Source organism: Panicum hallii, chromosome 2, assembly GCF_002211085.1.
Source record: "Panicum hallii strain FIL2 chromosome 2, PHallii_v3.1, whole genome shotgun sequence".
NCBI lineage: Eukaryota > Viridiplantae > Streptophyta > Magnoliopsida > Poales > Poaceae > Panicum > Panicum hallii.
In genome coordinates, this window is record NC_038043.1 from 46,976,118 (window position 1) to 46,986,603 (window position 10,486).

The following is a 10,486-nucleotide window of genomic DNA, read 5'->3' on the forward strand; positions in this document are numbered from 1 at the left end:
AAGAGTTGTAGCTTATGCCTCAAGACAGTTGAGAACACATGAGCCGAACTACCCCACCCATGACTTGGAGTTAGCCGCGGTGGTGCATTCCCTCAAAATTTGGAGACATTATCTAATCGGGAACAAGTGTGAGATCTACACGGATCATAAGAGCCTGAAGTACATTTTCACCCAGTCAGATCTCAACCTTAGACAGAGAAGATGGTTGGAGTTGATCAAAGACTATGATTTGGAGATTCATTACCACCCTGGAAAAGCTAATGTGGTGGCTGATGCGCTCAGTCGTAAAACGTATTGCCATCACCTAGTTACGCAAGCCCCAGAGCTGAGTGAAGAAATGAGAAAGTTGAACATAAGGGTTATACGCCACTCCTGCAACTATAATCTTAGTGTTCATCCCATCCTGGATGACCAGATCAAGGAAGCTCAGATGGAGGATGAAAGATTGGTATGGATTAAAGATCGCAACAGTGAAGGCAAAGCCCTAGATTTCAGGATAGATAAGGATGGAGTCTTGTGGTTCAAGAAAAGATTATGTGTGCCTAAGCAAGGTCATTTTCGCAGGACCATCCTGGATGAAACCCATAACTCCACTTATTCCATTCACCCCGGCACTACAAAAATGTACCTAGACCTTAAGGAGAAGTATTGGTGGAATGGTATGAAGGGGGATATTGCTCGATTCGTAGCTCATTGTGATGTGTGCAAAAGGGTTAAGGCAGAGCACCAGAAACCCAGTGGATTACTCCAACCATTGCCAATTCCAGTATGGAAGTGGGATGAAGTTAGTATGGATTTTATCACCGGTCTACCAAGAACCCAGAGCAGCCATGACTCGGTTTGGGTAATTGTCGATCGACTTACTAAGGTAGCACACTTCATCCCAGTGCGTACCAGTTATGGAGGGGATAAATTAGCCAAATTATATATTGAGCGTATTGTGAAGTTACATGGAGTACCTAAGAGGATTGTGTCAGATAGAGGCACCCAGTTCACTTCGAGATTCTGGGGCAGGTTACATGAAGCACTTGGTACAAAGTTGGACTTCAGTTCAGCCTATCATCCTCAGACTGATAGCCAGACTGAAAGAGTTAATCAGATCCTTGAAGACATGCTAAGAGCCTGTGTTCTTACTTATGGCAAAAATTGGGAAGATAGTTTGCCATATGCGGAGTTCTCTTACAACAACAGCTACCAGTCCAGTTTGAAGATGTCGCCGTTTGAAGCCCTCTACGGGAGGAAGTGCCGTACACCTCTCATGTGGACTGAAGTCGGTGACCGCATTATTGAGGGTCCAGATTTTATTAAGGAAGCAGAAGAAAAGATAGCGGAAATCAGAGAGAATATAAAGGCAGCTCAGTCCCGCCAGAAAAGTTATGCTGATAAAAGAAGGCGTACTCTCAGCTTCGAAGTTGGGGACTATGTGTACCTTAAAGTTTCCCCAATCCGCGGCACACGCAGATTCCAGGTACAAGGAAAGTTGGCCCCACGTTACATTGGACCTTTCCCAATTATCAAGAAAGTGGGAGCGGTAGCCTATAAGCTTCAGTTGCCAGCAGAGATGTCAGATGTACACGATATATTCCACGTGTCCCAACTCAGAAAGTGTCTGCGAGTACCGGAAGAACAAGTGGCACCAGAAACAATCGACCTGCAGGATGATCTCAGATATCAAGAAGTACCAGTAAAAATTCTAGATATTGTGACGCGAAGAACCCGCAACTCAGCAGTCAAAATTTGTCGAGTCCAGTGGAGTGGACATTCTGAAGCAGAAGCAACTTGGGAGAGAGAAGATGCGCTCCGAGCCGAGTTCCCCAGTCTCTTTAGTGCTGAAGCTGAATCTCGGGGACGAGATTCAACCTAAGTGGGGTAGGTTTGTAACATCCCAGTTTTCATCACTATTGAAAGAAATGCAAAGTAAGGGTGTTTGCGTAATTTTATAAAAGATATTGATTTACAAAAAGTAACTTTTAAATCTACTCAGGACTAAAGTAAAAATACGAGTCATAATGACATGTCTATCCAACATTTATGACGAGTCTATCCCGTCATAAAGACATGTCTATCCAACATTTATGACGAGTCTATCCCGCCATCATGACGTGTCATAAATGCTTGCATTTAGGTCCTGAATTTTATAAAGTTTTACTCTTTAGGACAAAAGCAATTCAAATCCGACTTTTGTTCCAAAAATTCGTGTGTAAAAATATAAGTTTTGAGTTTTTGAATTTGAGCCCTAAAGCAATGTTGTAGAGTTCGAAAAACTCTTCAACTTTCGTTTTGGACATTTCTTCATTTGAGTTTTGGATTGATGGAAAATTTTGCCTTACAGATGAGCCCCTGCAGTTTTCTGAAATTGCGCATAAGTCCTTGGGGAATTCGATTTCCCTTTCCCCTCTGTTTTCCTTCTCCGGTGCTTTCTTTATCTTCACTAGCAACACCATCCCCCTTGATCTATAAATAGGACCCCCCCCCCTTTCTTTTGCCATCCACCCATGAGCAAGTTAGATAAGTTGTGGTAAGCTTAGTGTTGGACTAGCCACTTAAGGTTGTGCGATCCTTCGTGACTTTGTCGCTCCAATAAGGTACGTGTTAGTCTCCTGGTTAAGCTTGAGTACTTAGTATATAGGTTGTGATTCATCTGTTGGTAGGCTCCACCTCGCCTTAAATCAGGATCGTCGCACACAGCGCCGGCCGAGATATTTTTCCGCCGCGCGAACCGCCTCACCTCATTTATAAAGGAAGCCGACGCCTCTCCCTGCCGTCCCCCACCCGCGCTCGCTTTCGCTCGCGCACGCGCGACACACCGGCCCCACGACGGGACCGCGCACTGCCGCCGGCACCGCGCCGTGCCGCCCACCTCCGCGTCCCCACCCCGCCCACGCCGCTGCAGCGTCCTCGCCGGCTTTGCCGCCTCGACGCTCGCGTCTTCAGTGCTGCCACTGTGGGAGCTGTCGGCGAGCTGCCGCAGCCCACGCCGTCGCCCGTCCCTGTGCGACGCCGCTGCCTCTCCCCGCCTATAAAAGGAGCGAGGCCGTGATGAGCTCCATCATCAGCCCAAGCACACCGAGCCGTTTCACTTCACTAGCTAAACCACTTCTCCCGAGCCCAGTTCACTCACGAGACGAAGCTCCAACAGTTGATCCTCTCCTCAAATCATGTACTATCTATTTCCCCTATTTTCATCTCCATTTGAGCTTATTTTAAAGCTTGCTTGTTTGTTGCCGGTTGTGCCGTTTCCGCCCGTAGATCACGGAGTGACCGAGGAGGAGCCGTCCAAGGAGTACGAAGGCCAGTACAGCGGGCCGGAGCCAGAAGACCCGTACCACGAGCAGGAAGCCGCCGCCGCCGACGCGTACATAAGCGAAGGCAAGTTTCATCGACCCCTACGTGAGCGGTTGCATCCATGTGAGGACGTCTAGTTGTAGCTCTGGTTTAAGATCGATTACATATACCGATGCTCGAGTGATTGAGTGTGCTCATACATGCATGTGAGTAGTTATGCATATCCAGAGTTGAGACTAGGATATGAAGGGATTTGGTTGAGGCTAGGGCAGCTGGGTATGCTGGAGCCGGCGCTACCGTGGTGGTAGACTGGCAGGTGAGTGCTACCGTGGAGGTAGGCTCGAGTTGACATGTTGAGGAATGGTTGCTGCCCTGGTGAACCCTAAGGACCGAGTTGTTTTGACATCTCACCTAGCTTACTTTAGTACGACCACAGGTTCCGTTATGGGCCGGACTTAGCCTAATCCCACTGGTTAGCCTGACGGTCGCAGGGATGGTTCACGGGTATAGACCATTGGGGTCAGGGCCCGAGGGTTTGTGCGGCCGGGCTGGGGCGTGACCACGGCTGGGTGTCGGCTATGTCGGTTGTCCGTTCGGGCAGTCGAGCTTGTGGGTACAGTGTACGACCTCTGCAGAGTGTAGAATCCATTCGAATGGTCCGTGTCCACGGAATGGACAGGCTACGGTGTGGTCCTGACAACTAGTGAGCTACCTACTGTGGGTTGTGTCGGGAAGAGTTGCATACTATAAGTTGCATCACTAATGCTTTGTGCTTAATGTGCATCGTGCATGTCATTCCCCTCCCGTAGGGTGAGGTGGAACTTGCTGAGTACTTTTGTACTCACCCGTTTATGACTTGTTGCAGAGGATCCTGATTTCGTGCCTGAGGAAGGCGAGTAGTTCGTGCCCTATACCCAAGTCTGGAGTGGTGCCGTTGTGGTAGAAGCCCCCATGTCCGATGAAGAGTTTACCCTTGCGTTTATCATCGCAACTATTGTATTTCTAGTTTATATTATTATTGTAATCGAACGTATTAAATAAGGCTATGTATGACTGTGGCACCACTTGTGTAATGTATTTTCACCAGGGACTGTTTTTCTGGTGTTTAAATACATGTTTAGCTCCGGTTGTTTAGGCCGGGGCGTTTCACTAAACCTTCTCCTGGTACTGCTTTTCAAGAACACCAATTTTTCTTTTTTTTAATGTAGTACTATTTCTAACAAGAATTGATGGCCAATAGTTTTCCAAATCTAAAATCGTGTAGGCGCCTTTCAGAGCTGAAAGGATCCACCCTTTGTTGCAGAAGGCTCCTCTTTCTTGGAATGGGGTTGGAGACTTGCAGCAAAGATACTTTTAGACCATACAGCAGTGTTTACAAAGACTCCAGTATTTTAGTACACTTATCGTGGCATTTGAATATTATGGAAGAAGTCAATGAGCTTCCTATAGGATTATCAAATAAGTACATTTAATAATCATAGGATTAGCTGTAGATGTGATCTGCTTATTACCGTGAGATTCCACAAGTACATTTGAAAACCCCCTTGCATGTTTGATGAAATCAGTACTAGCATGTAGGAGATGGAATCATTTTAGCCTCAGGGTTGTAGATAGCTTTATTTGATGGTGTGAACAACTGACCTGTGCAACCATACGCTTCCATTTTGTTTAGGTATATTAACAACCTCCATATCCAAGTGCAACAATGTGCTTTCAATGCTAGGTTAAATAGCCTCATTGATTGGCCACAGAAAGTTGACCTGGCTGCAAGGGGGCTTAGTCCATAATCCATCGCCACATCCTCCTCAACTTCACACACTCGCTAGACCAACCGAACCAAGAAGGCAGCGGGAGAAGATGATCGGATGGGGGGACGTGTATAAGGTGGCGGCGGCCATGGCGCCGCTCTACTTCGCCCTGGCGCTCGGCTACGGCTCGGTGCGGTGGTGGAAGGTCTTCACGCGCGATCAGTGCGGCGCCATCAACCGCCTCGTGATCTACTTCGCGTTCCCCTTCTTCGGCTTCGACCTCACCGCCCGCGCCGGCTCCTTCGCCGCGAGCTACCGCGTCCTGGCCGCCGACGTCGCCTGCAAGGCCCTCGTCGTGCTGGCACTCGCCGGCTGGGCGACCGCGTGCCGCTGGGCGTCCAAGAAGGGCGGCGGAGAAGGCGGAGGCGGGTCGTCGCGCTCCTACTACTCGTGGTGCATCACCGGCTTCTCGCTCGCCGCGCTCAACAACGCGCTCCTCATGGGCATCCCGCTGCTGGACGCCATGTACGGCGCATGGGCGCACGACATCGCCGTCCAGATGTCCATGATGCAGATCGTCGTGTGGTTCCCGCTGATGCTGGTCGTGTTCGAGGTCAGGCAGGCCTGGCTGGAGACGCCACTCCCGGCCGTGGTGGCGCCGACCGACCGCGACGACGGCGTCGCGCTCGATGAGGAGGCGGACGGCCACGCCGCAGCCGCAGATCCTCTGGGTAGCGACGGCGACGAGTCAGGAGACGGCCGGAAGACGGCGATGGAAGCAGGGTGGTGGCCGTTCTGGGCGCCGCTGGTGAGGAATGTCGCGCTCAAGCTCGCCTACAACCCGAATGTCTACGCCAGCCTTCTTGGGGTGGCGTGGTCTTCGATTGCAAACAGGCACTGTCCAAAGCCTTTGCAGCAGCTCGGTGTGTTCCGACTTCTGAACCTTCGTGATTGGTTGCTAACACTCGTACAAGCACATGTAGGTGGCATTTGGAGCTTCCGAGCATCGTCGAGGGCTCGGTGACGATCATGTCGAAGACCGGGATTGGGCTGGGCATGTTTAGCATGGGTAATTTTTAACGTTTTAATTAACTAGAGCTATGCACAAGCATCCCTGCAGAAGTAGCGATACCCGAAAAATTAAAAGAGATCACGGAGCATCCATCCATGACTCGCGCGTACGTGCGCGTGCAGGTCTGTTCATCGCGCTGCAGGACAAGTTCATCATCTGCGGCCCAGGCTTGACGGCGCTCAGCTTGGGGCTGAGGTTCGTCGCCGGACCGGCGGCCGCCGCCGCCGCAGCCGCCGCCCTGGGGCTCCGCGGCGACCTTCTGCGCTTCGCGATCGTGCAGGTAGAGTGACGACTGACAAGCTCACCAGTTTCGCTGGAAAAATAAAAATTATATCGCTCCGTTCTTTGTTAACACTTGGCAGGCGGCGCTGCCCCACTCTGTCGCGACATTTAATTTCGCGAGGGAGTATGACCTGCATGCTGACGTTCTCAGCACTGCGTAAGCAACCAGCCCTTGGTCGATTTATTATTTATCAATCCGTTCGTATTTCCGGGCTAATCAGCTGTGAGATCCTTTTCGATTTATTTCTCAGGATTATAGTCGGGACGCTGGCGTCGCTGCCTGTGCTAATCGCGTATTATCTTGTTCTTGGCCTCATAAGATAGACCTCTCAGCGCTCAGTGTATCACTGAGTGAAGTGTTGTATCATCTGTTTTGTTCAGTTTCTGTTGCTTTTGACGAGAATGTGTACAGATTCAGACCTACAGCTTGATCAATAAACTCTCTCATGCACAGTAGAGAAGGGGACAAAAGAAAACGTGGCAGAGGAATTCGTTGCCTGGTGGGAGCAATCCCAGATAGAGGGCAAGAAAAATAACAGGATACTGATAACGTGGCCCCGCATGTCAGCGTAGAGACAGAGAGGACGAAACGACTTCCCGTGTTCACGACTCGCGAGTCAACGGAACTCCCTATATACTCGCAACGACCTTCCGCGCTACGTGCGATCTCCCTCTGCTACGTGCCTGCCATCCTGCAGCATCCTCGAACCGTGGAGAGGATCGGGAGGCGCGATGGCGGCACGCGTGCAGCCGTCGTCCTCGCTGCTCGTGGCGGCGGCGGCGGTCGCCGTGGCCGCGTTGATGGCGATGGCCGTCGCCGCGGCGGACTCGACGACGGACAACATCCAGCCGCTGTCGACACTGAGGATGCAGGCCGCGCAGGTCGCCATGGACTCCGGCGCCGTCATCCACGCCTCGCCCGACGTGCTCGGCAAGAACGTGAGCAAGCGAGTGTAATCTGATATTCTGGTTGTTACCTGTGAACGTACGTGCGTTGACGCGAATCCTCACCCGTTTCTTATTCCTCGACGGCCGGCGCAGGGGGAGGATTCCGCCTGGGTGACCGTCAACTTCACCGCGCCGGCGCCGTCCGCCGGCCACTGGGTCGCGCTCTTCTCGCCTGCCGACTTCGGGTACACAGGCTCATGTCATCATCTCAAGATCGATGAAGATTTTACTGCTTCTCAGTTACTGCTTTGGATCTTGCATTGTCATGAAACCTGACCTGTGTGGCTGTGTTCCCGTCCGATCTGTGCAGTTTGAGCGTTGGGGCCGACGCGAGCACCAACGCAGCAGCAGGGGGAGAGGGGCCAGCAGCAGGGTTGCCCACGGCGCCGATCAAGGTCAGGCTCAAAAATTTTACATCTGCTGATGCAGTTTAACTTAAACATGTTCAGGTCTCGCTGAGCTTGTTGGCTGATTTCGTATTCGGTGCAGTACATGTTTGCCAACATCTCGCCGAGATTCATGAGCTCCGGCAGCGGCAACATGAGCTTCCTCGTGATCAACCAGCGGTCCGACTACGCCTTCGGGCTGTTTTCTGGTGGCAAGGACAATGTGAGTTCAGTTTTACTTTTACAGCACACTGAATTTGAACCCTGGTCCCTGGAGCAGGAACTAGGATAATCAGTGATTAGGATGATGATCCCTGTAATGCTGCTGCAAAAAGCAAATTTTACTATGAATTTGTTCTTTTGCAGCCTAAACTTATCGCGATCTCAAACAAGATCTCCTTCGCGAACCCGAAAGCTCCGGTGTTCCCGCGCCTATCTCTAGGGAAAGAATGGAACGAGGTGAGCTTTAGGCTACTGAATGTAGCACACCTTTTTCTCTTCTTGTTTTAGAAATGTAGCACAGCTTTTGTGCAAGTAGATTCTCTGTTCTTGCAATGCGATTGTCCTGTGCAGATGGCTGTAACTTGGACAAGCGGGTACAACATCGATGAAGCGTATCCTTTTGTGGAGGGGAAAATGAAGGGAGAGGAGAGCCCCAGACGAACGCCAGCAGGCACCCTCACCTACACGCGGAGGCATTTGTGCGGTAAACCATTCACACGACTTCTCTTTAAGAGAATCATTTTTTTTGTTTTTTAATAAAGTCATTCAAATTGTTGTTGTTGTGCATACCTAAAAGTATAGCAGATACTAGTAGAGTAGGCACATATGCTTGCTTTTCATCCGAACTCAATACTGAATGGTTTGACGATGTTTGACTGACTGCAGGCAAACCAGCGAATGCTGAAGGATACAGAGACCCCGGTTTCATACACACAGCCTTCTTGAAGGACTTGTGGCCCAACAGAGAGTACGATGAACACTGACAGAATCCACGCATGCGTTGATCACTTTGCCCGTAGTAACCATACTAGAATTGTTCTTCAGGTATTCTTACCAAATTGGGCACGAGCTGCCAGACGGGACCGTGGTGCGGGGCAAGCCATCCACCTTCCGCGCACCGCCTTTCCCCGGCCAGGACTCGCTCCAGCGGGTCGTGGTCTTCGGCGACATGGGACTCGTAAGAAATTTGACGCAGATGTGAGATTTTCTCGCTTGATGACAAAACAGCAGGTGCAGATGACGATGCATTCCTTTGGCAGGGGCAACGCGACGGAACCAACGAGCTCGCCGGCTTCCAGCCCGGAGCGCAGGTGACCACGGACCGGCTGATCCAGGACCTGCCCAACTACGACGCCGTGTTCCACATCGGCGACCTCTCCTACGCCAACGGCTTCCTCGCGCAGTGGGACCAGTTCACCGCGCAGATCGAGCCCATCGCCTCCAGGGTGCCGTACATGGTGGCAAGGTCCGCTGGATCCAACAACAGTTCTAGCCATTTCTGAAGAAGAATCTCGATCCGAAGCTAATCCGTAGCGTTTGTTGTGGCGAGATGCGTGCAGCGGCAACCACGAGAGGACGTACCACGACACGGGGGGTTTCTACACCGGCAACGACTCCCGCGGCGAGTGCGGCGTGCCGGCGGAGACCTACTTCTACGTGCCGGCCGAGAACCGGGGCAAGTTCTGGTACGCGGCGGACCACGGCATGTTCCGGTTCTGCGTCGGCGACACGGAGCACGACTGGCGGCCGGGGTCGGAGCAGCACGCGTTCCTGGAGCGGTGCTTCGCGTCGGCGGACCGGAAGCACCAGCCGTGGCTGGTGTTCGCGGCGCACCGCCCGCTGGGCTACTCCTCCAACGACTACTACGCCGCGGAGGGCTCCTTCGCGGAGCCCATGGGGCGCGCCCTGCAGGGCCTGTGGCAGAAGCACCGCGTCGACCTCGCCGTCTACGGCCACGTCCACAACTACGAGCGCACCTGCCCGGTGTACGAGAACACGTGCATGGACGGGGGCAAGGACGACAAGGGCAGCTACTCCGGCACGATGGGCGGGACGGTCCACGTGGTGGCCGGCACGGGCGGCGCCAAACTGCGGGATTACTCCGCGGGGCCGTGGCCGCAGTGGAGCGTGGCCCGGGACAAGAGCTTCGGGTACGTGAAGCTCACGGCCAGCGACCACTCGTCGCTGCGGGTGGAGTTCATTCACAGCGCCGACGGCGCCGCGCACGACGCGTTCAACATCAGCAGGGACTACAAGGACGTCCTGGCGTGCACGGTCGACAGCTGCGCGCCCCACAGCATGGCTAGCTAACTGGTCGATAGGAGGAAATTAGGAACATACAGATCATACTCTCTTGAGAACAGTTGCGGCTGGAACGCGGCCATGTGTGATTCATGCAGGAATTATATTGTTTCATGTAAATTCTGCGTTCCAAGCGTAGACTTAGTCCCTTAGTAGTATTTTTTTTTGTGAGTTTAACGATCAGCGGTACACACTTTGACATCTTCTTCAGACTCTACATTAAGCTTTTGTGTGGTAACCTTTACGAGAGAATAAGTTAGTTTCATAGGGTACTAAAATTTTCAAACTGTTCATGTTTAATTCTCTATTTTCCTTAATTAAGTTAAAAATTGCCCCTGAGTTGATTGGAACATTTTGCCCATTGTTCAACATGACACTGAGAAAGGAAGTGAGAAAAAAAATGGGGCTGGTACTAAACTATTTTTTCTGTTCTTAATTACATACCAAACTAGTGACGAGAT

At 51.7% G+C, this 10,486-nt stretch overlaps 2 protein-coding genes across 4 annotated transcripts; both read left to right on the forward strand.

The window, feature by feature from the left end:
* The first annotated feature begins 5,142 nt into the window (after positions 1–5,142).
* LOC112883372 (probable auxin efflux carrier component 5b) lies at positions 5,143–6,711 on the forward strand. Of its 3 annotated transcripts, none has more exons than XM_025948666.1 (6): positions 5,143–5,764; positions 5,813–5,927; positions 6,017–6,102; positions 6,228–6,385; positions 6,468–6,544; positions 6,639–6,711. In XM_025948666.1, exons 1-6 carry the CDS (start codon positions 5,143–5,145, stop codon positions 6,709–6,711), a joined length of 1,131 nt encoding a protein of 376 aa, XP_025804451.1. The 3 variants fall into 3 exon arrangements, with proteins under 3 accessions (XP_025804451.1, XP_025804452.1, XP_025804450.1); XM_025948667.1 differs by having other exon boundaries at positions 5,143–5,624; positions 5,847–5,927; XM_025948665.1 differs by having other exon boundaries at positions 5,143–5,927.
* A 408-nt stretch (positions 6,712–7,119) lies between these two features.
* On the forward strand, positions 7,120–10,206 carry LOC112881156 (nucleotide pyrophosphatase/phosphodiesterase-like). Its single transcript, XM_025945848.1, has 10 exons — positions 7,120–7,326; positions 7,429–7,520; positions 7,646–7,730; positions 7,825–7,944; positions 8,088–8,180; positions 8,295–8,427; positions 8,610–8,691; positions 8,769–8,901; positions 8,984–9,189; positions 9,284–10,206. Exons 1-10 carry the CDS (start codon positions 7,120–7,122, stop codon positions 10,032–10,034), a joined length of 1,902 nt encoding a protein of 633 aa, XP_025801633.1. The 3' UTR covers positions 10,035–10,206.
* The last annotated feature ends 280 nt before the right edge of the window (positions 10,207–10,486 follow it).

Bases quoted from the DNA above. Each gene is read 5' to 3' on its own strand.
- LOC112881156 (XM_025945848.1), top strand. From the start codon at position 7,120: ATGGCGGCACGCGTGCAGCCGTCGTCCTCGCTGCTCGTGGCGGCGGCG. The intron at 7,521-7,645 runs GTACACAGGCTC...CGATCTGTGCAG, and splicing joins TTCTCGCCTGCCGACTTCGG to TTTGAGCGTTGGGGCCGACG. The intron at 8,692-8,768 runs GTACGATGAACA...ATTGTTCTTCAG, and splicing joins GACTTGTGGCCCAACAGAGA to GTATTCTTACCAAATTGGGC.
- LOC112883372 (XM_025948665.1), top strand. From the start codon at position 5,143: ATGATCGGATGGGGGGACGTGTATAAGGTGGCGGCGGCCATGGCGCCG. The intron at 6,103-6,227 runs GTAATTTTTAAC...GTGCGCGTGCAG, and splicing joins GCTGGGCATGTTTAGCATGG to GTCTGTTCATCGCGCTGCAG. The intron at 6,386-6,467 runs GTAGAGTGACGA...AACACTTGGCAG, and splicing joins TGCGCTTCGCGATCGTGCAG to GCGGCGCTGCCCCACTCTGT.